This window comes from Rhineura floridana, chromosome 11, assembly GCF_030035675.1.
Source record: "Rhineura floridana isolate rRhiFlo1 chromosome 11, rRhiFlo1.hap2, whole genome shotgun sequence".
Classification (NCBI taxonomy): Eukaryota; Metazoa; Chordata; class Lepidosauria; order Squamata; family Rhineuridae; genus Rhineura; species Rhineura floridana.
The window spans coordinates 15747669-15774675 of NC_084490.1; the positions used below are offsets into that span (position 1 = coordinate 15747669).

The 27007-nt window shown below is 45.2% G+C and overlaps 1 protein-coding gene across 4 annotated transcripts; it reads right to left on the reverse strand.

The window, feature by feature from the left end:
• Nucleotides 1-13437: 13437 nt before the first annotated feature.
• LOC133366032 (zinc finger protein 135-like) lies at nucleotides 13438-27007 on the reverse strand. Of its 4 annotated transcripts, none has more exons than XM_061588666.1 (5): nucleotides 26937-27007; nucleotides 24114-24217; nucleotides 21456-21501; nucleotides 20758-20880; nucleotides 13438-17635 (listed from the first exon to the last, which is right to left on the reverse strand). In XM_061588666.1, the coding sequence occupies exons 2-5, from the start codon at nucleotides 24150-24152 to the stop codon at nucleotides 16728-16730; spliced, it is 1116 nt and encodes a 371-aa protein (XP_061444650.1). In that variant the 5' UTR covers nucleotides 24153-24217; nucleotides 26937-27007; the 3' UTR covers nucleotides 13438-16727. The 4 variants fall into 4 exon arrangements, with proteins under 4 accessions (XP_061444650.1, XP_061444649.1, XP_061444648.1 ...); XM_061588665.1 differs by lacking the exon at nucleotides 26937-27007 and adding an exon at nucleotides 26778-26912; XM_061588664.1 differs by lacking the exon at nucleotides 21456-21501 and having other exon boundaries at nucleotides 26937-27001.

Sequence of the window (27007 nt, forward strand, 5' to 3'; positions counted from 1 at the left end):
AGCTCCTCTCCTTGAGTGGCAGTGCTTGTCCAAAGCAGCAATAACAGAAAGCAAGAGAAGCGGCAGGCGTCTCCACCCAAGTTCAGCAGCACCAAGACACCACCAGCACCCAGCTGTATCCTGAGGAGAAGGATGGAGCCTATCGGTCCCAGCCATAGTATCTCTCTGGGGAATGGGGCGGATTCAGGGCTAGCCCTCACAATAAGCAAAGTGAGGCAGCCACGTCCACCTAACATACCCTCTGGCCACTATAGTGGAGTGGAGGGGTTCCCAAACTCTGGTTTGCGGGCCACCGCTTGTCCATTCAGGTGATCCGCAGGCTGTCTGTGGATTTGTGGTTGAAGATGAGGGATGGCACACCCCTTGTATCCATACTGATTTTTAATTGTGTTTTTATTCCTTCCTGCATTTCTAATATTGTATTTTATGGTACAGCATTACACTTTGAATTCTGTGGAATACAATAAAATACAATATATAATAAATAAAAGATGCATTAAAAATACAATTGAAAATCACACAGCATCTCGCACAGCGCAAATACATTTGCTACAGCCGGCAGTGGTCCTCCAAGAACCTCAACGATTTTCAAGTGGTCTGTGGAGGAAAATGTTTGGCAACTACTGGTGTAGTGGTTGGACTAGGATCTGGGTGGCCAGGACTCAAATACCCATTAATCCATGAAGCTCGCCAGGTGAGCTCTGGCCAGCCCCAGTCTCTAAGCCTAACCTACCTCTTAGGGTTGTCGTGAGGAAAAAAGGGGGAGAGAACCATGTATGTCACCTTGAACTTCTTGGAGGAAAGGTGGGATATAAATGTAATAATAAACTACATTAAATGATAACAGAGTCCATTCTGTTGGAGGACAGAACTGTGTATGCCTAAACCAGCAACTGCCCTCAGGTGTGGTGGAGGATGCTCTCTCATGGCCAGTGCTGCTGTAAGATTCAACTGGCACAGCTCAGTCGGTTTCTGTACATGGAATGAGGAGAGGAGGCCATCTTGTGTGTGCCCCTTGCTTAATTGTTATTGTTTTCAGATTTTTTAAAGTTGTTTTAAGATGCTTTAAATAGGCTTTTATTTCTAATTGTATTGTTTTATCACTGAGGTGTTTGCCATCCCGGGATCCTTTGGGAAGAAGGGAAGAATGATGATGGTGCTTTGCCTGAGGCAGCGAAATGTATTGTGCCGACCCTCAGTGGATTCAAGGAGGTTCAAACGAAGGAGAATGGGAGCACGATAGGATGGGATATGAATTTTAACAGCCGCAACAATTGTGGTTCACTTCAGGCAGCAAAATGACTTGGGTTGGCCCTCAGTGGATTCAAGTGGATTCAAACCAAGATGGTTAGGAGAACGACAGGATGCAAGATCCAGGATTTGGGCCCTTGGGCAAAACATCCACAATGTTGCTTCTCCCTTACTAATCTCACCATCCTCACCAGCAACTGTTGCCCCTCTTCCCCATCATGGCTGCCGCCTGCTTCCTTGTCAGGCAGAGAGCCAATGAGCAAGCAGGCACTAGCAAGCTCCTACTGCACCTCCTCACCTCCACCACCACCACCAGTATTGTTTGCCTGCTCACACTCTCTGGGCCAGAGCAAGAGAGGCAGGTGGTGAGTAAGCAGTTTATAATGAGGAAGAGGAGAAGCAGGTCCACGGGTCTCTTGTCAGCAGCCCCCCTACTGGACAGTGTACCCTTGGCAAGGGCCCGACCAGCCAGCCCTTGACGCCGGTCCTCATAGGATGCCTGAAAGGTTTGCCTAGCTCTGGGAGAGTTAAACTCAGGGAGAGAGAGCCAAATATTGAATTGTTAAAATGTTAGTACACACTTTCAACAGCTTTCAGTGTGGTGTTTGACAGGTGTGTTTTGCTACAGTGAACACAAAATGTGAAGGCACTCTCAAACACTGAAAGACACCGTATAGACATGCAGGAGGGTGGTGTGGTGTAACGGTTAGAGTGTTGGACTCGGCCTTGGTTTGAATCCAGCTCAGTCATGGAGATCACTGCATAACCTTGGGCCAGACACAGAATCTCTCAGTCATACCTGAGACTGAACCTGCAGGGCTGTAGCTCCGTAGTAAAACATCTGCTTGGCATGTGGAAGGTCCCAGGTTCAATCCTCAGCACCTCCAGGTCAGGGTGGGAATGTCCAGTTTCAAACCCTGGAGAGCCACTGCAAGTCAGTGCAGAGACAATACTCAATCAGATCTGATGTGGTATAAGGCAGCTTCCTATATAAACCTACCCCAGAGACTGTTCTGAGGATGAAATAAGTGGATGGAGAGAACTGTATATACTGCTTTGAGCTCCTTGGAGGAATTAGAGCAGACGATGATGATGATGATGATGTGACTGGTAACTAGGGATGGGGATAATAATAATAGCTAAATTGGATTATTACCGGATTTTGACATAATCCGGCACTCCGCCTTGTTTTCAGACTGGCATTGATTTCTTGCGGTGGATTGCAGCTGCCATCAGTCTGTTGCGGTTTTTTTTAATCCGCTCTGAATTTTACATTACTGTCTTCGTAATCAGCTTTCTTCTAAGCTGATACATTCTTAATTTAGTGGAGCAAGTGCCTACAGCATAAGCATTTTTATTAGCATTTTCATTAGCAATTATGCTTTGTTCACTGGGAAAAAAAAGTGACTCAGCAATTGCACAAACAGTCTGGAGCAGAAAAAATGGCAGATCGGTAGTAAAAGCTGGACTGTCAGAATTTAAACAGATAGGAACCAGCTACTGAACCCCAGCCTACTGGTAACAGCGCTAGAACTGTAACTCCACTTCACACATTATTCATTTATATAATCCCATAGGTATACATGGCACTTTATTTATTTATCTGTTACATTTATATCCCACCACAATCCTTTGAGATAGGTGACTGGCCCAAGGTCACCCAATGAGCTTCATGGCTGAGTGGGGATTTATACAAAGTTTTATAAGCAATAAACACAGGCCTCTGCCAGGTGTAAGGATGCAATCCTATACACACCTGGGAAACGTCAGGAGTAGACATGTATAGGATTGCTCTTTAAATGCTAACTTTGAGAGATCAAAGGGAAGAGAGGTCTTGGAGAGGCCAGGGGTGAGAACATAAGAAGAGTCTGCTGAATCAGGCCAATGGCCCATCTAGTCCAGCATCCTGTTCTCCAGTGGCCAACCAGTTGCCCCTGGGAAGCCCACAAGCAGAACCTGAGTGCAAAGAGCACTCTCCCCTCCTGCATTTTCCAATAACTGGTATTTGGAAGCATATTGCCTCCCACTATGGCGACAGAACATAGCCATCATGGCTAGTAGCCATTGATAGCCTTATCCTCCATTCATTTGTCTAATCCTATTTTAAAGCCATCCAAGTCGGTGGCCATCACTGTAATTCTTCCTTTTAAACAAGAGGGCCAAACCAATAGCACATCAAACCCTGTGCCTACATTGTTATTGGACAGTATTAGATTATAATTTAAGGCGAAGTAAAGAGAAACACAGCTAAATATCTGAAAAAGTTTAAGGAATGAATGTTTAGCTGCCACAAATAATTGGTCGAATTCCTGGGTCCTTGGGGTGGCCATGTAGTGCTCAAAAGAGCAGTTAGCCAAGGTTGTAAGAGGAAAATGTTTCATTTTTATTTATTTTGCAGAAAGTACCCAGCTTACCTTCATAATGCCATTGTCATATCGAAAGGAACGTTACAGATACTATCAATGACTTTTAGAGAAATTATTACCATATCAAGGAGGAAGGGATATACTTTTGCACAGCATGCAATGCAAACAAACTATTAAACGTTGTTCTTAAAAAAAACCCTTTTCCTGGAACAATTTTTGTGTCTGGAATTTGTTTCTGTCGTTCTTGGTCATGATGGTAAAGGTGGAGATGACAAAAGGATGTAACAGTTACCTGAGTTCTGCCGTATTATATTAATTATGGGGATGTTTGTGGTGATGACAGCAACATTGGTTGTGGTAATTATGGTAATGATAGATACGGTGGCAATAATGTTGATGTTAATCTGAGCTCCCCAATATGGCACCTGCAAGCACTCAGGCAACCTCACACACACCCCTTGGCACCTGCCAGCAGGGCTGGCACCAGACTGCAGTGGAATTTTGAAGGCGACAGCAGCAGTGGTGCAGCAGCACTACCACCACCACCTTAAATAGGCCTGGCCACATTAGGGCACTGTGCATGTACACCTGCCATCACCCAAGATGGCAGCAGGAATGTTGACACCCCCACCACCATCTTGGGTGATGGCAAGATATGTGCGCAGCACACTGACAAGGTGACATGGGAAGTGGCAAGCCAGTCCAGTGGCAACAGGGCTGTTACTGGGGAGAGTGGCTCCTGTTCCATGATCTGCACCAGCATACTGATGCTAGTGTGGATCACAGAGCTGGAGCTAAACCCACCCAGAGCCAGCAGCAGGGCCCCCCGTCAGCTGTAGGGGCCCTTAGCTAGTGCCAAGACTAGCTGCCTGCTGACATCAGGCCAGCCTGCCATGCTCCCCTGTCCCTCCCCAAATTTTATTTTTTTATTAAAAACGTTGAGAGGTGGGGGGCTTATTTTGGTTGGGGAGATTGAGTTTTTTGGAGGGGGGATTGCTTTTTTGTTTGAATGGGTTTTGCCTTTTGATTTATTTATTTATATACCGTATTTATATACTGCATTTTAGGTGGACCTCAGAAAGCAGGTTCCATAAGATTATTACAACAATAAGCATATTTTTTTTGAAAAAAGTTACAAAGTAACTATTATTTTAAAAAGTTAAAAAGCTTCTTTGTTTAGAAGAAGCTGTTCCTGTTCCTTCTCCACTCCCCTAAGGGCAAGATGGTCCTTCAGCTGGTTTCTGGGAGGAGGGGGCTGTTCTCCGCATTACTGTTTTTTTTTTTGTCTGTGAAATGGGTATTTTGTGGTGCTCATGACAGTTTCTTAGATTTTCAAATGTGTCTCCAGGCCCAAAAAGGTTGGGGATCCCAGCATTAATTGTAGTGTCAGTGAAGATGGGTGGTTTTGCAGCAACAAGGGCCAATTTCTCACAGAGGTGTGGCAGGGCTGCACCACTTCAGGCTTCAGATGGGGATTTTATGTGATGAAATGCTGCTCCTCCATTTTTGTTTTTAAATCTAGTACAGAAACTACTAGATTTCCGGGAGAAGACATGGATTTTTATGTGAAGATAATTTTTTGTATGAGAGAGCATTCAGACACATGAGCTCATATCTGCACTCTCAAGAGGTACAGCCCAGACACAGGTTTTTAATATTTCAGTGAGAAGCTAGTGGTAGTTATGCTGGTGCAGGTGATTATAGTATTTGTTTATTTATTATTATTTATTTATTGTTAAATTTATATCCCTCCCTTCCTCCCAGAAGGAACCCAGGGCGGCAAACAAAAACACTAAAAGCACTCTAAAACATCTTAAAAACAAAAATACTTTAAAATATATTAAAACAAAATATCCTAAAAAACATATTAAAACATTTTAAAAAAACATTGAAAACATTTTAAAAAGCAATTCCAGCACAGACACAGACTTGGATAAGGTCTCTACTTAAAAGGCTTGTTGAAAGAGGAAGGCCTTCAACAACCACCAAAAAGGTAACAGAGATGGTGCAGTGCCTGTCTAATATTTAAGGGGAGAGAATTCCAAAAGTCTTGGTGCCACAGCACTGAAGGTCCACTTCCTATATTGTGTGGAACAGGCCTCCTGATAAGATGGTATCTGCAGGAGGCCCTTACCTGCAGAGTGTTGTGATCGATTGGGTATATAAGGGGTAAGATGATATTTTAGGTAACCTGGTCCCAAGCTGCATAGGGCTTTGTACACTAACACTAGAACCTTGAACTTGGCCCAGCAGCTAATGGTATTCTTTCTGGTAACAATGTTTGGTTGTGGGGATGGTGAGGGTCACATGAAGGATTATGACTATAGGTTTGGTGTGCCAAGCAGAAAATTGAGATGGCAACCCCCCCTCAAAAAATACCCATCTCATAAAACACACATCTCTCATATTAAAACAATTCTGATGAATAACAGCCAGAAGCCACAGGCTTTCCAAATAATTTTGTATTGTTTTAAAGCAGGAAATAACCTAACAATTTTACAGATAAACAAACCACTAAGTGCCCTTGCTCCTTAGGTGTAATGCTGTGTGTGTCTGCTAAAAATAGATTTTTCCTTTACCAGAATGAATCATTACATTTTTTGGAGAAAAAAAAGGTCTTGAATAAGGGAACATAAATACAGCTCAATGGAAAGGCAGGTTAAATTGGGGTGGGGGGGGGTCGGTGGGATATTCCTCAGCCTTACATTGCAATCTGTTGGGCATGAACACCAACTCCATTCCCAAAGCAAATGGAGGTCAAATGCAGGCAGGTGTCATGGACTCAGGGGCGGCAACTGGCAACATCAGCAATGGATAGGGTTACCAATTGTCCAAGGGGAAAAAACAGCCCATCCTGGTTCTGTGCATTTTAACACCAGCTTGATCTGTTGAAATCAGAGGGGATAGCATAGCTACTTATGCATCACCAAAAAAGAAGAAGAAGAAGAAGAAGAAGAAGGAAGGAATCACAAACAAAAACAAGAGCAAAAGAGGAGGGAGATGTGCATACAATTTCCATACGGTTAGTTATTCATATTTCTGCATGAACATGTAGTAGAAATAACGACTGTCATTTAAATCAAGGACGGGAACTTCAGATGCAGGGGCCAAATATGGCCTTCTCTGTCTGGCCCTTGGGGCTCTCCCTAGGTTGTACCCCCACCCCAGCCACACACCCTCTCCAGGCCACACCCCTTGCCAGTGCTGCTTTGCACCATCCTTGGGTGCTTTCACCTGGCCAGAATGTGACCTTGAACTGTTAATGATAGCTTTTGTGTGCCTGATTGGAGGATAGAGAGATGTATGAGAGCACGGGTAGCTTGCAACTACTTGCAGTGCAAAGGGTAACATCTACTTTGGTGTTCCTCCCGCTTTTTACTCTGCTTGCGGGCTTCCCGTAGTCATCTGGTTGGCCACTGTGGGAACAAGATGCTGTACTAGATGCTCGTCTGACTCTGGCCGTACCCAGCTTTGGCATGTGGCCCCCGGGAAGGCTGCCCAGAAGGGAATGCAGACCTCAGGCTGAAAAAGCCCACCCACCCCAATTTAAATAAAGATACAGTCCTTCTCACCATAGTGGGGTAAGACTGACCAGGTGAGTTGTGTGCCTGCTCAGTCTGCTGCCCAAATGCTAACTGATGATAGCCCCTCCCGCTCTTCCTTCTTAGGTTTTTTCATCTTTAAACCAGACACCTTCCAACAGAGAACTGACAGTCCTTCAAACAGGGGATTTTTGTCTGTATACTAGGGCACATGGCCACCCTAGGGACATTATGAGTTAGGGCGACCCTATGAATCAGTGACCTCCAACATAGAATGTCCTAGGGGCATTATTGCTTGCTAATATCTGTGGATCTAGATGCCCTTAAAAGACGCAGGCGCAGGGGCGAGTGAAAAAAACTGGCAATCCTAGAGGCTGTACTATTGTGTACTGTGTGTGGTCAAGCCTCTGAGCCCTTTCCAGGTGCAGAATGGAACAGAGGCATGCAGCATCTGTTGCTGTGATTGGTAAGGAGAACAAAATCTCCAGATTGGCCAGGCCTGGTATGAATACTTGAAGCCTGGCCTTCTTGGCCTTTTGCCTGAGAAACTCTAAGCTGGAGAAGATTCTGACCGCAATGCCCTGACATGCCTCTAAGAGGCACTTGTGTTGAAGGGAGCAGAATGCAAGTTGCAGAGGTCTGCAGAAGGCAGAAGGGAGTTGCAGAAGACTATGCAGTGAAAAGATGGATAACTCAAGGAGGGCGATTCATCTTTTTAATTATTCTTTATTTGCAAATTTTAAAAAAGGGAAGGGGGGAAAAGAAAAGGGAGGAAGAAAAAATGAGGGAGATTAAGTTGACTCCCAGGCAAGGGCTTAGGACAGGGAGAGTCACTCCTATTTACCTCAACCCTATACTTCAGGTTCACTGACAACATCATGAAATGAAAGATCAGTGGAGTTAGCACCCTGATCCCAAACTAATTTATTTGAAAAGCAATTTGATTCAACTGAACAGAATGTTTTCACTATTTCACTGTTTTGTTTTGGGGTTTTTTTTTTGCATTTCTCGTTCCTATTTCAAAGCCAACATTAAAACCTTTTCAGTGGTAGCCTCTCCATCTCACTTGTGAAAAACTCTTCCTAGGGAAGCTCACCTGTTGCCAACATTGTCAACTTTTCAGGGCCAGGAAAGGCTTTTTAAAATTCTACCAAGCATTTGGGCTATAATAGTGTTCTGATTTGGGAGATATTTTAGATGTCCATCCTGTTGTTGCCGGTGGGAGGATATTCTTGTTTTATAATTGACTGTTGTGGATGAACACTTTTAGGCTGCTTCCAGGTTATCACTATTTTTAGGTGGGATTCAATCACATACTGGCAAATTCAGTTTGTGCAGTTAAAATAGATTGGGAAGTCTTGCGCAACACATCTGCTTCCTGAAAAGACTGAACATTTTGAGATAAGCAAAGTAATGGACAAATGCACTGGAAAGTGTTGGATAACAATTGCTTTGATGCAATGTCATCTAACATCCCCACAAACAAATCAAAATGCATTCTCATTAAACAGTCGTCTCATCTCCCTGCAAACAAATTAGTATGATTACTCAATAAATAGATTGTCTGAATGTATCTTTAGTGTACAGTATTGTTTTAATGGATAAGTTTACTATGTATTGTATTTTTGGATTTTCCTTTTTTATATATAAATAAGACTTCTTTGGTTGTGGGAAGCAATGAATAAATTATAAAGCAAAATAGCTCTCTTCCCAGGGCTTCATTTCAGGCAATGCTCATATTTTGCAAGGTACCTGTGGCATTACATGTTGCTTGTGTTATCTTTGAAGGATTTCTGAAGTCCATACCTATGACAACACTTTCAACTTCTGCAGCTCTAACTTGAGTATGTGAGTACTATCATATATAGATCGTCAAAAGATCTTAAGAAAATCTCTGCTGAATCAGACCAAAAGCCTATCTAGTCTAGTGTGGCTAACCAGATGTCTCTGGACAGCCTGCAAGTAGGGAATAAGCATATGATTTTCCTGGAGCTCCTGTTACTCATCACCTGGCATTCAGAGAACATAAGAACATAAGAAGAGCCTGCTGGATCAGGCCAGAGGCCCATCTATTCCAGCATCCTGTTCTCACAGTGGCCAACCAGGTGCATACTGTCTCTGATATTGAAACTAATATCCAGCTTTCATGACTAGTAGCCACTGACAGCCTTATCATCCATGAGTGTCAAACCCACTTTTAAAGCCATCCACACTGAAAGCCAAGAATACATCCTGTGGCAGTGAATTCCACAGTTTAACTCTGCACTGCAAGAAGTAGTATTTGTTTTAATCTGTCCTGAATCTCCCACCATTCAGCTTCATTGGATGGTCCCAGGTTGTAGTAATATCTAGTAGCCATTTTTTCCACACTATGTATAATTTTATACAATTTCAACCTATTCCCCCTTACTTTCTAAAAAAAACCCCAACAACCCTAAAGTTGTAACCTTTCCTCACAGGTGAGATGCTTCCATTCTCTGATCATTTTGGTTGACCTTTTCTGTGCCTCTTCCATCTCTACGCTATCCTTTTTGAGGTTCAGTGACCCCCGAACTGCACACAACATTCAAAGTTTAGTCACACAAATAGATTTGTATAAATTTTATATCAGAAATATGCCTTTATACTATAAAGGCATTACATTTGCAGATATATCTCAGAAGCAGGATGAACTTCCACGGATAGTTGGCTCTTTAATCTTTCTGGGCATTTATTTATTTGCAGAGGGGACAAGGTGAAACCGTTCTAGACTTTATTTTCCTTTTAAATAGAGTGTAGAAGCATGGAACGTGTGTTACCTGAAGCACAGGAATTTTGATGGCTCAGTGCTGCCACCGCATGGCCGTGCTGCAACATGCTGGTTTTGTTGTCTTAACAGGCGATATCTTCAGTTCATACAGTTCTTGTTATTCACTGAGACGGAGTCTATTTCTGAAACATTCTTCCTCATTGTTAAGCAAGAGACTCTCTTTCTGCCATGATCACTTCCATTCTCATGTTAAATTAAACCATGGCCTACTGTTAATGGCACTGTGCAAGTCAGTGCCACTTCAGAAACAGCCTCATGGTTTCTTCTGTTTTCCTTTATGCTGCTAAACCTCTTAAATGAGGGATGGAGAAAATATGGCCCCAGCCAGCACAGCCAATAGTCAGGAATGATGGGAGTTGGAGTCCAACAGGGCCACAAGTTCCCCTCCCTGTCTCAAGGATTGTGTATTAATCCTTGGATTCCGTATGCTATAATGTGGGGTCCTGAGAGGTCCAGAACGAAGTGTTTTTATGTAGAGAAATAAGAAAAAAAGAGACCAAACCCTTTTAGACCAGCTGTTTTATTTGTGGCATGAAATTTGGGAGACAACAGCTTGCTTCACTAAATGCAGGGACATCAACAGGACAGGGCAAGGAGTCCAGATCACAAGTGGTGTCAGATTAGAATCAGACTTCCTGGTAATGGGGCCTGGAGGGAAGGAGCCCGAGAAAGCAAACCAGCAAGCGTGAAGGGAAGGTAGAAGGAGGGACAGATCACAGGACTGAGATCGAAGAGCCTCAACTAAGGCTGAGGATAGGTCAAAGTGAGGATGGGTGGTGTGTGTGTGAGAGAATGGCTGATGAATGGATGCGGTGTGTGCTTGAGTGTGAATAGATGTGGTGGAGGTGCGAGAAAGAAGGAATGGAAGACAGGTGAGCAGGCCGTATGCTTCTGTAAGACTGCGTGAATGGGTGCGCAGGTGATGTGGGGTTTGTAAATGTGAGAGAGAATTCTCAAGTTTTCTGGGAAGAGGAAATGACTGTTAAACTCTGGAGCAAACTGTAGCTCTGTGAGGAGAACAGGAGAACAACTCTCAGCATCCTTCACAAACTACAAAGCCCATGATTCTTTGGGGGAAGCCATGACTATTTAAAGTGGAATAATAGTGGAATAAATGTCTGGTGTGAATGTGGCCAGTATGTGAGAGAAGGGGGTAGCAAAGCAAGAAAAGGGGTGTCCCCAAACACTTTTGGCTTTGGCCCTGCCCGCTGCTGGTCTGCAGCCCCCAGCTACTTCTCCCTCAAGGGAATGCGGCTCTTGACTCCAAAACCAAACCAAACACTGGTTGTCCGCTTCTGGACTAGAGTTAAGTCTTAAGTGACTGAGAAAGTGGTGTGTGTCTATCAGCAAGGAGACTGCGTATTCTGCAGGCACAGATGCTCTCTTTCCTGCCACTGCAAGTCCCCACCTTCCCCAGTCAGAGGATGGCAAGCATGAAGGAAGAACTCCCACATCTGTCCACTCCTTTACCTGTGGATACATCCCATTTTCTGAGTTGTGCAAAGGAGCTATTCCCCATCCCTCCATTCCATCACATATGGCTTGTTCCATTCTGGAGTGCTGGCAGTTTCATGTCTGGAGTTTCACCTATTATGCATAAAATGTTTTCAGATCTTTCTAGAAAGCAGGGTGTCTTTAATTACCCATGCACCCAATTATAGCTTTCTCTCTGTTGCGGAAGGCTAACATTAAGGTCTGAGAGACTGCAAAAGGGAACCTAGCTGCCCTGGGCTCCAGAACGGGATATAAATCAAATAATAAACAAACAAACAAACCTGTGGCCCTCCAGATGATGTTGGACCACAACTCCCATCATCCCTGACCACTGGTCATGGCATTTGGGGCTGATGGGAGTTGGAGTCTGTGGAGAAAGGGTGCATGTGTGTTTGTGTTTACAACAAAAACATATTCTGTGACTGTCACGAAGCCTTATTATGTACAAGGCTGCTTAGCAGTGCCTGCTTGGTGACAGATTCTGAGAAGGGACAGGATGAATTGCTTTATATTTTTGTTGTCTATACATCATCATTTTGTTGTTTTTTGAGAGCTAGTGGGGTGTGAAGGTTGGACTATGATCTGAGAGACCAGGGTTCAGATCCCCCCTCAGCCATGAGGCTCACTTGGGCCAGTCACTGCCTGTCAGCTTAACCTCCCTCCCAGAGTTGTTGTGAGGATAAAATGAGGAGGGGAGAAACACATACACCACCTCGAGCTCCTTGGAGGAAAGGTAGGATATAAGTGTAATAAATAAATAAAAATATTAGATGGGGCCTGGGTGAGGTAAATTCATTCTGATTGGTCTGGGGGAGGACCACAGACTCTGATTGGCTGGAAGTCCCACTCAGTTGGGAGTTAACTGCCAGGGAGTCAGTTAGAATTGGCAGTTGGGAGCTGAGGAGACAGGGAGTTGGTTGATGAGTGCAGTGTGAGAAATAAGAATCACTGAGGGGCCTGTATATCAATAGTGAGAGCCAGCGTGCTGTAGTGGTTAGAGTGTTGGACTGGGACCTGGGAGACCAGGGTTCAAGTCCCCGCTAGTCACTAGTCACTCAGCCTAACCTACCTCACAAGGTTGTCATGAAGATAAAATCAGGAGGGGGAGAACCATGTTTGGATGCCGCCTTGAGCTCCTTGGAGGAAAGATGGGATATAAATGTAAAAAAAATTAACCCAGTGTGCTGGTAACATTGGTCTGGGAAAGATCAGGATAAGGGAGCTGGTGACCAAGTTGGTCTGAAAGGCTGCCCTGTGTAAAGATCTTACCAGAGGAGGGTGACACAAGTGTGTTTTTAATGTTGGCTAAACTGTCCAAGTAGCCAGGAGGGCAACCAGAGGAGCGTTGGTTCAAAGGCAGATTGTCCCCAGTAGCTAGACCAGGTTGTGGGAGTATTTGGCTGAAGTCAGCAATGGTGTCTCTCGAGTCAGCAAGCATCTCACTAAATATCAGTAATCAGTTATGTAAATAGTATCCCTTTAATAAACCTACAAACTTAGTTTATCCTGCCTCTCAGTGTTGGTGTCCATCTCATGCCTAAAGCCTACTAGACACGCTACTAGGGGGGTTTGGGAGCATTTTGAGTGAATTGGTGGCAATGGAAAAATAAGGAATCCTGTGTTTACACAAAGCGAAGCTAAGAGGGACCTGGGGATGCCTGACAGTGCAACAACATCTGGTGGACCACAGGTTACCCACCACTGAAGGCCACTAGATCCTAATACAGGCATGGGGAACCTGTGGGCCTCCATGTTGCTGGACTCTAACTCCCATCAGCCCCAAACACAATGGCCAGGGCTGATGGGAGTTGGACTCCAACAGCATCTGGAGAGTCCCAGATTCCTCACCCTTGCTCTAGAGGGCCACAGGTTCCCTACCCTGATTATGGCATGACTCATGAAAGCCCAGAATGGAGACTTGGTCCTTATTAGTGATTTTTTAAAAAATCATAATTTTATTTTTGATAGTAAATATTTTGCATTGCACCACAGAGTCCCCTCAAGAGCTTTTTACAGACATCATCTTTGTATTATAATCCTTTTTTTTAATAAAAGGCCCCCCGCCTATAACAAATTCAGAATCTAAATGAGAGTGCTCTAGGATACAAATATGGAAGAATGGGGAAGGCAAAGATCAAAGGGCCAATAAATACAAGTTGTTATCTTATAAGTACTGAGAACTTCCCAAAAAACCTTCCTCCGAAACAGGCATAAAAATTTATCAGTGAAGGAAAGCTGACTTAATAACAACTTGGGTTCCAGCCCCAATGTATACATTTTATCTATCTCCTTCCACAAATTGGTTGCCTTTGCCTCTTGGTTGGGGTCTCCATTTTTGCCATCAAAAACCTCCTTACTTCCCAGGAGCAAAGCCCCAATCTAGCAATGACAACAGGTTACTTAACCCGCCCCAATACATATTTTCAGGTGTCTCTTCTCCTCTGCCATGCCCTTTGTGCAGTATCTCCTGAAGTCATCCTCTTTTACATTCTGAGTGGCCTCTCTCATTCAAACCCTTCTCCTCTCCCAGAAGTCCAAGCAGGAAGTTGGAGATGGACCAGAGAACCAAGGCCTGAAAGAACTACCGGAAACAGCCCATCCACTGACAGGTATCTATCGGATTGAATGAAAAGGGCTGGGGACATCTTAGCAAGGGCAGATTGTTGGGATGCCTGAATGGGGGGGGGGGGGAGGAGAGACACGGATACAACTAAGATAGCAACCCAAACCCGCCAGTTTCCTCACACCTCCACTACCTGCTGTCTCCTAGCAACCAATTGCCTCGGTAACCAAACTACAAATCTCCCTCTTAAGCAACCAGGCCTAGTAACTAAGTGGTCAGTCCCTGGCTGCATAGCAACCAAAAATTCTAAAAGCACCCAAGTTGCCAGTTTCCCCACTTCCTAGCAACCAACTGTCCCCCCTGGCATTTTATGTCCTTTACACCCCCTAGCAACTAACCTTACCCCACCCTCCTCCACCCCACTTCCCAAGGAAACAAGATGCCATTTTCCCCCAGGTAATCAACTGTACCTGGTAACCCACTCTCAATGCCATCTGTCTCCGAGAAACAAAAGCAGCCTAGCTCCATCACTAGCAATCTTCTGCCCCTTCCGGTGTTAATCCCATCACCGCTGGCAAACAGGAGAACCCCATAATCCAAGAACTCAGTCCCCTCACTCTCCCAGTTAAGGCCTAGGTGTCACTGAGGTGGTCAACCTGTCTCTGGATTGTACCGTATTTGACTGAAATTGTGGACTCACCTGAATTGAATGTACCTCCATTCCATCACCCCCCAAAAGCAAATCCATGCAAAAAACCCCAAAAACCTAGCATTGCAGGAATAGGGCTAAGCTAGAAACTTCCTCCCTGACATCTAAGATCAGCTTCAAAATCCAGGAAGTTGGCTCTTTCCCTTTGGTCCCATCCTGCCAGCTCTATGCACATGCAGGTCTATGTGCATGCAATCTGTACACAACTAGGAACCTTGCAAGGTAGTCTATAACCTTTCTCCCTCACATGTGGAAGAAATTATGTATGGAAAAGAATTCAGTTCAGTTCCTCCAGACAGAGCTGGGAAAGACCCGTCTGAAATGCTAGAGTGAAGAACCTCTGGCGCCTGGGCCAAATGTGGCCCTCCAGGTCTCTCTCTCTCTCTGGGCCTCAGAACTCTCCCCAGCCACCCGCTTTTTCCTTGGCCACACCCCTCACTAGCTTTCCTTCACTTCCTCCTCGTATGTTTTTGCCTGGCTGGAATGTGTCCTTGAACTCTTGGGAGGGGTGCATGAGCATGTGTAGAAATTAGCCTACTGTGTAAATGTTACGTGTATACTGATTGCTCTGCCCCCTTTTGCCTCTGGTCCCACCCATCACTGGTACGTGGTCCCCAGAAGGATGTCCAGAAGGGAAGGTGCCCCTTGGGCAGAAAAAGATTATCCACCTCTGCCTTAGAGAGCCACTGCCAGTCAGTGTCTGCAATACTGACGAACCAGAGGTCTGATTCAATATAAAGCAGCTCCATGTGTTCCTAGCCCTCTCAGATGGATCCTCCATGTGTTCAGCATTATGTTGGGGTGGGAGAGGTTGGCAGTGCCCAAAATGTCAGGAGTAGGGCCGGTAAGCAAGTGTGACCCCACCCCCTCTTCACTGTGTAAACACATGGAAGACCAGTCTGAAGAGGGCTTTACGTGAACCCCCACGTGCAGATGAAAGTAGTATAGCCCAGACACAGGTGTCGCCTATGTGAGAACTTGGCCTAAATGAGATTGTGTAATACTAATCCACATATTTTGTAGCCAATACCTGGCTTTCAAATCTGACAACCCTCCCTTGTGAAAATACTTTTCTCACGGCCCACCCAATAAACAAGCACTGAAGTTTTCACTAACACAACTGTGAAGCCACTGAACTTCTCCTTTAACCAGCTGCTGTTCATGTGCTGTCCTTCCCTGAGTAGCCATGCAAAGATGGGAGTCAATCTCCCATTCTATTCACCATCAATCCAACCATCATTCTTTTGCTACCATGAAAACTGGTCACTTACATGACCAATGTTTACCATTCCCTTCTGACAGCCAGAGATTTACTTAGACCTCCACTATCTTAATTATCTGGATACCAACTCAAGATTCCTTTCCTTATCAGCTAATAGGGTTAAGCAACCCATCCCATGATCTCTACCCTTCTTTATCAGAACAGCTGACCCCAGTAACCGAACAAAAAGCTGACTTCTTTGCTAACTAATTACTTTTTTTTCTCAGTCATTGCCTGAGCAATCGAATTATAACTCCCTGAATCACACTGGCATCCAATTTACCTTTTCTTAGCAACTAATCACCCATGGTAACCAAACAACCCAGCTCTGTTGCCCTGGTAACTGATGCATTGCCCCAGTATACCATTCCTATGTGCTGTTCCATCCTAGGAATGGAATTAGCTCTGGTAACCAAAGTATTACGATTATCTGCCCTCCTATTCCTTAACCCATTTCTCCCACAGCAATTAATTGCTTCCAGCACAGAGCCCCCAGTCAACCTTTTTGTCTAGTGGTCAATAAACTCTTAATTATAACATCACAAGTTATTTGGTCACCTTGGCAACCGTTTCCCTCCCTAGCAATGAATTACCCGTCCCCAGTTCTTTCTTCCTAAAGATCAATGTCCTCTCAGCAATCAAATCCCATAGTCACGTGCATTATTCAATTGCTTTTGAGCAAGCAGTTGCTGCCAGTGTCATTGCCCCTCCTACTGACCACACTTCTGCCTCTTACTCCACGCCCCACTGCCACCCCATAATCCTCATGGAGCGTGGGTCAATCCGAGATGAAGGCGGCAGGGGCAGCATGGGTGGCGTGAGAGATGGCCCAGGCAATGCTGGTGTTCTCGGAGGTGGCAGGATGTGCTCAGAGTCCCTATCCCCATCACTCGGCAGGCAGGCGAATGCTGTCCAGATGCCTCGAGGGCGCGGCTTATCCCCAGGGGCTGGCGCAGGGTCACCATGTACACGCTGGTGGCGAATGAGAGTGGAGGACCGGCCAAAACTCTTTCCGCAGCGGGCGCAGCGGTAAGGGCGGGCGCCCGTGTGGGCCCGCTGGTGCACTGTGAGGTAGGAGCTGTCACCATAGCGCTTGCCACAAATGTTACACTTGTAAGGTTTCTCGCCCGAGTGGATGATCTGGTGACGGATGAGGTGGGAGCTCTCAGAGAAGGATTTGTTGCACTGGGTGCAGCGGTAGAGCTTGACACCCGTGTGCGTGCGTTCATGGCGCATCAGGTCTGACCGCTGAGAGAAGCTCTTGGTGCATGACCGGCACCCAAACGGTCTCTCCCCTGTGTGTACTCGCTGGTGCCGGATCAGGTGCGAGCTCAGCGTGAAGCTCTTCCCACAGTCAGTGCAGTCAAAGAATCTTGTGGGAGTGGCAGACACACGGCGGTAGCTTAGGCGACAGCGACGGCTACCCCAGGGGCGCCCCCTTCGGGTGGATTTCCCCCCTCTAGCCTTGGTGTTGCTGACATCTTTGCTGCCACCCTGCAGGGCTTCACAGGCCTCTTCCCAGTCCAGGACTGGGGAGGTGACTACGGGGGGATCCTCAGAGTCAGGGTCATCAGGCGCAACCTGGGTTTCCAGCTCATCTTCCTCTTCCCATTCCTCATTCTCGCTGGTTGTCCCATCATCTGGCAAGGCACAAAGAGATAGTCAAGAAAAGAGAATTAAGGTGTGAAGATTTGTAATTTTTTATTATTATTATTACTAGCATTTTTGTTTATTTTTTAATCTGCTTTACATCACTACTGGCCAAAAAGTATAGACATGTAAAACAAACAACAAAGGTTCAAATATAAATTAAATTAAATTAATTATCACACTATTAACTATGTAGAGAGCCAGTGTGGTGTAGTGGTTAAGGTGTTGGACTATGACCTGGGAGACCAGGGTTCAAATCCCCACACAGCCATGAAGGTCACTGGGTGACCCTGGACAGTCACTGCCTCTCAGTCTCATGAAAACCCTATCAATAGGGTCACCATAAGTCGGAATTGACTTGAAGGCAGTACATTTACATTTTTTAAACTATGTGTAACCTACATATCCTATGTAATCCTACAGGAGTTAGATTGCGACTGGATGCAAGTCTAGACCAGGGATTGGCCCTACAGCTCCCAACATCCCTGGTCATTGGCCATGCTTACTGGGGCTGATGGAAGTTATAATTCAACAACAACTGGAGGACCAAGGGTTACCCACACCTGCTCTAAGGGCGTGGTAAATAAATGAACAAATTATTTATTATTATTTATTTATTGCATTTATATCCCACCTTTTCTCCAAGGAGCTCAAGGGGGTGTACATGATTCTCTCCCCTCCTCATTTAACCCCCACAACAACCCTGCAAGGTAGGTTAGGCTGAGAGGCAGTGACTGGCCCAAGGTCACCCAGTGAGCTTCATGGCAAAGCAGGGAATCGACCCCTGGTCTCTCAGGTCCTAGTTGTTAACTTCAAAAAGACCTGTCTTTTAACAATTAGGCATAGTTAACATTGAGTATACTTTAGAGAAGAGACCTCTATTTTCATTTTCATTCAACATTTGAGGAAGGAAGAGATTTATTTTACGGATTTATTTGTTTTTAGAATTATAAATTACCAGGGCCAGCTCCAGAGTTGAAGGTGTCTTGGGCCAAGTTACCCTCTGGAGGACCGCTCATCTATTGGGGGGCAATAGCACACTTAACTGCCAATAGTTCTTCAAGTGGTACCGGGTTGCTAAAGGACACCTTTTTAGTTTCCCACAATGCCCTGCAGCAACACTACATCAGGGCATTGTGGGAAGTTAAAATGAAAGCTAGGCGCTGCTTGAAACACCAGGACAGAAAAAATAAAATAAAGGTGGGCCTCAAGACATATGTTACCAATGAGCCGTGCAGGGTGCTGGGGCCCAGGGAAGCACCCAGGAACTCCATGTGCCAACTCCAGCCTTGTAAGCCACTTTTTCCTAAGGTTAAAGTGGTGAGCAACCAAACAGGCAGTTTAAGAAAATGTACAATAAAACAAAGTTTGACGCACACATTATGAAGCTGTTAAAAACTGCTTTTCAACCAATGGTACTGGGAATCAGCTGGCATACTGCAAAGTGCCATCAGCTGAAAAGCCCTATGATAAACTAAAATAAATGAGCACCAGCAGCAGTAATAGTGATATATAGCAACCTACAAAACAGACTTGATGAACTGGTAAAATTATTTATGGAATGCCCAGTGGTCCCCCACATTATTTTCATCCAGGTATCAACTCAGGACCTGTGCAAGGCTTTGGGACACAGCAAGAGTGACTTCATTGGTGTAACCAAATCGCTGGTGGTTTTATGTTTTTTAATTTTTATGCTATATTTTATGTGATGGTTTTAAGCTTGATTTAATGTTGTATGTATTTATTTAAAACATTTATATACCACTTAATCATTTACATTCCTAAACGATGTACAAAAAAAAAAGCTGTACCTAAAATAAACAATAGAAAAATAAAATAAAACCAAACATTACCTTAAAATGCCTGCTGCAACAAGAAAGTTTTAGTTATGTGCCTGAAGTTCGACAAGGAGGATGCCTGTCTGATCTCAGCTGGGATGGAGTTCCACAGACTGAGGCCCACTACAAGGAATGGACAGCTTCTAGTCGTTACAAGTTGTGCACCTGAGCCATAGGAGACTACCAACAGAGACTCCTCAGCAGATCTCAGTGATCGGGCTGGGATATAAAAGATCAGGTGGTCCTTAATATATCCTAGACCCAAGTCGTTAAGGCACTGGTAAATTAATGCAAGGACCTTGGAACATGGGCCAGTAACCTATGTGTTAGCCGCCCTGAGCTCTGTGGGGAATGGCAGATACAAAAAAGTAACAACAATAATCATTTTAGTCTGAACTAAAATGAGAGACAGCTTCTGCTAGGCAAGGCCTCGAGTGGGTGGAGTGTCTTCCCCAACTGTGGCATCATCACTGAAAATGGCCCTGCTCCATGCACCACCATGCCAATCAGGGAACATAGGAGCTGCCTTGTATTTAGGAGGACCGCTGGTCCATCTAGTTCAGTACCATTTACACCAGGGGAGGGGAACATTTTTCAGCTCGAGAGCCACATTTGGGCCACGGGCCAGTGGGTGGGCAGGGCAAGAGATAAGAGTGGGCAGATCAATGAATGTAAATTTTACTTTTGTACAGTAGGCTGGTTTTTACACCCACTCGCACAACTATCCTCCATCCAGACAAGCAAGAGGCAAGAACAGAGTTCAAGGACACATTTTGGCCAGACGAAAACACATAGCCAGTGAGAGATGTGGCCTGGGTAGAGGTGTCACCTGGACAGAGTTCTGAGGGCCAGACTGAGAGGCTTGGAGGGCCACATCTAGCTTCTGGGCCTGAGGTTCCCCACCCCTGGTCATGCAGCAGCTCTCCAGGGTTTCAGGCAGAGGTCTATCCCAGCCCTACCTGGAGATGCCAGGGACTGCACTGGGACCTTCTGCATGCAAAGCAGATGCTCTGCCACTCTGCCCTGCTTCCTCATCTGTGTGGCCATCTAAACTCAGAAAGGAGCAGATCAGATGTTAGGCAAAATCTGAGTGTTCTGATGCTGCTCCCAAATCTGAATCATTTACACAAAAGTGAGGGAGGGCCTCACTCCAGCACTGGGATTCCTGCTGGCACAGCATGATATCAGCCAGAGCTGAGCATGTCCCCAGAGGCTTTGTTGGCCAATTCTAGCCCGGCTCTCTCTGCTCCGTGATGCTTTTGCTACTCCCTCACCTGTGTGGGCATCTCTTGTGCTTTCCCTTTCCTCTGGCCCTCGGTCCAATTCCTGGTTCAGGACTCGCGGTTCGTCCCTTTGCTCCATCCAGGAGATCATAGCGGGTTTCACGACAGGGAATCCTACAAGGAGAGAAGAAGGAAAAAACCCAGACTGTGAAATCTTAAACTGAAATCCTGTTGGTCTCCTCCAAGCATCTCAAATGACCCACTTGTCTGAAACAGGATGCAGAAAATGCATAGATCAATCGTTCCCAATTTCTTTCCCCCACAGGACCCGCGAAAATTGCTGAGGGTCTTGGGCGGACCACTTAATGATTTTTCTGCCGACTGAAGCAACTGTAATGCATTGTGCTAGATGCTGTATGGTTTTTAATTGCATTTTTATTGCTTTCTCATATTGCATTTTATTGCATTACAATTTGAATTCCACAGAATGCAATATAAAATACAATAATAAGTAACAAAATCCAATATAAGAAAAACAGCAATAAAAATGCAATTAAAAATCTATATGAATATTTAACGTGCTGCGCCTGACATTCAGCCGCTGCTCTCAATGCTCTTCACAGACACACCACAGACCACATGAATGACACTCATGGAGCACAGTTTGGGAACCCCTGGGATAAACCATTATCCCACCCCCAAAGGGAAGCTCTCTCTTTTTAATAAGCAAAAAAAATATTTTGTTTTACTTTGACTAGCTTGCTTTCTGCTTTCAACCTCCTGTGGCCTTGGAGTCTGTAAAAAAAAAAAATTCAGGGTAGGGATGATGGTGAGCAAATCTTACATTTCCAACTTGTAAAACATTACTATTATTATTCTCCGTTTTACTAGCAAAGATGAAACAGCATATTACAAGGCACACATTACTAATCGTTGGGGAGATCGAGGTTCAAATTCCCACTCAGCCATTAGCTCATTAGGTAACTTTGGGCCTCTCTCTCTCTCTCTCTCTCTCTCTCTCTCTAATCTACTTCACAGGGTTGTTGTGATCATAAAATGGAAAGAGGAGAAGCATGGACACCACATGAGCTTCTTGGAAGAAAGGTGGGATATAAAACAAAATAAAATGTATAGTAGCTAAGACTGCAATCACAAGCAATCTTGGGATACTTGGGAGTAAAGTCCCATTGAACTCACTGGAGCTTCCTTCAGAGTAAGTACACACAGGATTGTGCCACATGAATATAAACAGCAAGCCAGGGAGTCTTTTAGTTCAAATTTCATGGCTGTCATGAATGCACTGCAAGGTTTCAGCAAGCCATTGAAAGAATGAATGAAACTTTATTTTTACCCCGCCCTTTTTCCAAACTGGAACTCAGGGCGGCTTACAAATAAACTACATGTAGTTAAAAACATACAAAAATATACAATTAAGATACAATTAAACTATACACAACATTAAAACCATGAAACAGGCACTTAAAATACTAAAAAACAATTTAAAATAATACAAATAACACCATTCTCTGTCTCAGAATTCCCCCCTCCCAATCTGCAGCGGCAGAACTCCCTCCCACAAGATCTTCGGCACATCTCTTCCCTGAATATGTTCCGCAAGGCCTTAAAGACCTGGCTCTTTCAACAGGCTTTTGGGATTTCTGGGGAGGCTTAATATTTTTTGTTTACATGCCTCCTATTATGTATTGTTTGTTTTATAATTTATACTATTACACTGTATTTTTGTATTGTATTTTGCTATATTTATTGTATGTACGTCGCCTAGAGTGGCCACTGGCCAGATAGGCGACACATAAATTAAATTTATTATTATTATTATTATTAACTACCAGTAGGACCTGCAACAAAATATTGCAGTATATCCTCACCTCCTAGCAGGAGTGCTCCTGTTTAGGGTTCCTGTCAGCCAGCCATGTTCTCCCCTTCCATTTCCCATTTTCCTTTTCTAATTGACATTCAACGTTCCATGACTATTGGGATGCTCTGTCTTCTTTGTGCTGTTTTGGGCAATTTCCCTCTTAGTTTTTTCCCCCTTAATTGAATTTCTGCAAACCTCGGGATTTCCTCCAACCTATCAATACCTCCCTCATGCTTCTATTTTGACCCTATTTTGCTGGCACTCAACCCACTGAGTTTGCAATTAGAGGGAGTGACGCAGGCCTTACAGCTGTAAGGAATACTGATTATATATGCTAAATGCCCTGAACACTCAAAGAGTGGTGACGAGAATAATAGAACAATTAGAATTTCTGTTATTAAAACTCCTTGTCATAAAGTCTGGTCTCGCAGAACAAAATTGTAGAATTGTGATCTGGTAGCATGGACTATACCATTTTGGAATGTATGTGGGAAGGAGTGCCATTCCTGAACACCTTGCATAGAAATAAATACATTGCAAGTTGAAAAACAAGGCCGTAGACACATATGGCATGCAAGGGATGCAGGTTCCTCTTGCCCAGTTTGTTCCCTGTGTGTTAAGTTTCCTGTTTATGGGGAGTTGAGGATTTTGTGTCGTTTCATAAAGAAGCATTCAGAAATGCAATTCCCCCACCCCCTTGCAACAGGAAGTGATACATTCATTCTACCACCTCATTCCACTGCACGTGTAGACCAGATTACCACCACCATTTCCCAAGAGGTCTTTATTGCATTTTCCCTGAATGGCCCAAAAGAAAAGCCACATGTGCAGAACTTTGGATAAATAGATCCAGTTTACTGGTCCATGGAACAGAAATTATTTTTTTAAAAGCAAAGAAAAAGGGAAGTTGCACCACAGAAAAAGGGTTGGTACATTCAGGGCCGGCACCAGAGGTTAAGCCCTGCCCAAGGGCCCTGTGACCCAGAGCGGCCCCTAAAGGGCCCCTCCTTAGAGTGGGAGGGAAACACTCTTGACCCTGCCACAGATTGCAGAGAGGGAGCTCCCAGGCACCCCCCATACAGTTAGCGTGGGCTTCAATAAACCCACACGCACACCCTACCTACCTCTCCTGTCCTGTGAATGACATGTGCACTGTGCACACATGCCTACCATCACCAAGATGGCGGTGGGGGCTTCCCTAAGGGGCTGACGCCCCCCATCTTGGTTGGTAGGAGGCATGCATGCATAGCGTGCACATCATTCACAGGGATGGGAGAGGTAGGTGGGATGTGCGGGTGGGCATATTAGCCCCACGCTGCCTGTAGGGGGGTTGGTTTACAGCAGGCTGCCGCCTAAGGACCCAATCATGCCTGGCACCAGCCCTGGGTGCATTTGCAGCACTAGGAGCAGTTAAGCTGCACCAGCCCTTTAGACGTAGCATCAGACTGAGCCTAGGCACCTTCCTCACCCACGGATGACATTGCAAAACTCAAGGAGTGCTCAAAGGAGATCTGGCTCCTGACTTACTTACCCAACGACATGACGTTCCCGTAATTCTCCTGCACGACATCCCTGTAGAGCTCCTTCTGCCGCTCACCTAGGACGCCCCACTCTTCCATTGCAGCTCCCCAACCCCTGCAAACAACATGTAAATCCATTACAGCTCTTTGTTCCTTGGAAGGGGCAACAGCTGAGTGGCTGGTAGTAGTTCTCCCAGGCTCAGTCCCTTGAATCTCCAGTTGAAAAAGGATCACTTAGCAGGTGCCCAAGAGCCTGGAGAACCACCACCAATCAGTGTCGACAATACTTGGCTAGATTAGCTAATGGTCTGACTTGACAGAAGACAGCTCCATATGTCCATTTGCTTTCTGGCTGCCCCTTAACTGTTAAATAAATTCAACACCTCCCTCAACCACCATAATTCAAAATAATTATACGTTTTATTAAAATGTGCACCTAACACAAAGTTTGCATATAAAGTCATTTATATAAGATCATCCAGTGTTTCTGACAGACAATTCCCTGTTTCTTTTTAGGACAAAGTACTCATTGTTCTAAACTAGACGTGAACACCATCTACATATAAACTTTTATATAACTATAAACATTCATTTAATTAAAGAGGTCATATTTATATCCCTTTGCCTAAAAAGTGATGTGCATGGGTCCATCGCCCCCATTTATCACAACAACCCTGTAATGTAGGCTCAGTTAGAACAGAATGCCTGGGCCAAGTCACTGTGAGCTTAATGGCTGAGCACAGATTGGAACCTGAGTGTCCTGGCTCTTTTAAAAGTAGGCACGTTGGTGGCCATTGCTACAACTTGTGGGAGCGAATTCCATCATTAAACTAGGCACTGTATGAAGAAGTTATTCAGTGGTTACTGTCGCATAAGAGGACCTCTTAATCCATGATTGCTAAGCTTATTCTGGGACCATTGGTGAGGTATATCCCAGTCCTGCTATCCATTTCACCAGAAGAGCCTTCCCAAGCAGATGCATGGCCGTGCTGGCCAAGGCTGATGAGAATTGTAGTCCAAAACGTCTGGAGGGCCCCAGGTTGGGAAAAGCTGCACTAGAAGATGCAGGAGACTAACCTTGGGACTCTGTCAACGCAAAACCTGAGTTCTATCACTGAGGCTTGGTCGCTCCCAATAAATGAAAGGGGAAGCAGAATTCATAAGGCCGGGGGGGGGGTAGGCACAATGAACGTTTTTACAGAATCACAAAAGGAACCTGGAAGGTAGTTCAGACCCCTACTCAACATAGGATGCTCACACAAGATCAGATCCCTTTACTCCATCAGTGGTTCTTAACCTTTTTTGGATCAACGGACTTCTTTTTGAATCTGATGAAAGCTATGGACCCCCATAAATAAATAAAATGTATTTTATTGCATTGGAAATTTTTACATTTTTGCACTGAGTTCACGGATCCCCTGAAGCCCATCCAGTAGTCCATGGACAAGTTAAGAAGCCCTACTTCAGATTAAGGCTACAATGTGCAGCCTTAAGGCTGCCCTGGGCTCCTGCTGGGAGGAAAGGTGGGGCAGAATCTAATAAATAAGTAATAAATCTTATACCAAGTTACATGAGAGTAAGTCCCATTGTACTCAGAGGGGCTTCTGACCCTACATATGTAGGATCGTGTTGTAATTTATCCAAAGTAGCTACTACCACCCTTACTGTCCCATACTGGAAGAAACAGACACACATCAGTCTAGGAAGTTGGCCTAGGATCCTAGTTTATACCTTAAGAAATGCAAATCATTCTACCCATCAAACCTCATGCCGAATGTGAATACAAAAGCGGAGGCTTGAAGTGGTAACTAGTCTGCGTTCAGTGGCTTTGCCTGCACCCTGAGAAGATCTCTGGAGAGCTGCCACAGTTATGGTCAGATCACAGAGGGAAGAAGCACAACAGGAAGAGAAAGGGGGGGAACTGATAGAAAAATGGGGAAGGAGAGAGATGGCTAGCGGGTTGGACTTGGACCTGGGATCAAATCCCTGCTTGGCTGGAAAGCTCATTGGATGACCTTGGGCCAGCCACTATCTTACCTAATCTACCTCACAGGGTTGTTGTGAGGATAAAGTGTACATGTAAGTGAGCTATGCTTGCCACCCTGCGTTTCTCGAGGGAAGGGCAGACTAGAAATGCAACTAATAATAACATAATCATGCGCTGCATTTGGGAGAGGAAGGCGGCCCCAGCATCCCAATCCCCGCTGCCCATTGTGCCAGTTTCATGGAAATATTCGACATCAAGAACTGCAAGAGCGTTAAAGAAAGAAGGAGAGGCACCGGATAAGGCACACTCACTGGCAGAGTGAAGGGAGATTTTTTGAAAGGCGGTGAGGGGGAATGGGGAGAGAAGACAAAATGAGCCCTCGTTGCCCCCCCACCCCTCATTGGCACCAACCCCTGCCAGTTCCAACCTTTATGGCTCAAAGACCCCGATCTCCCATTGTCTCAATGACAGCTGGTTGTGCCAGCCCTAGAAACCCCTCTGCAAGCTGACATGGGAGCGGGGGGGCTGGGGCAGCAATCCTGCCAGGCTGCAACCTGCCTATCTAACGTGGATAAATGGAGTGCGGATCTTCACCGCCACCCCAACCCCAGCAGAGTTTATTCGTCGGTCCCTTTCCCGGATCCAGCTTCTGCTTCCCATCTTTTGCCCCCGGGAGAAGCCCACTCACCCACTGCCCGACTTCGGGGATCTCTTAACGATCCTGCCCCTTTTCTTCTTGGAGAATCGGGGTGGGAGGGAGTGGAAGAGGGATGTGATCTCAGACGTCCAGCCCCTTTCTCCACCCCCAGCGGGTGGAAGAAACACAGACACGCGCGCGCGCACACACCTTGTGGGTCGGTCTGCCAACAGGAAGTTGCCGTCATCATTCAATGTCCCTCCAACTCCAGTTGCTCCTTC

Bases quoted from the DNA above. Each gene is read 5' to 3' on its own strand.
- LOC133366032 (XM_061588664.1), bottom strand. From the start codon at position 24,201: ATGGAAGAGTGGGGCGTCCTAGGTGAGCGGCAGAAGGAGCTCTACAGG. The intron at 20,881-24,113 runs GTAAGTAAGTCA...CTCTCCTTGTAG, and splicing joins CGGGAACGTCATGTCGTTGG to GATTCCCTGTCGTGAAACCC. The intron at 17,636-20,757 runs GTGAGGGAGTAG...GTGCCTTGCCAG, and splicing joins CACAAGAGATGCCCACACAG to ATGATGGGACAACCAGCGAG.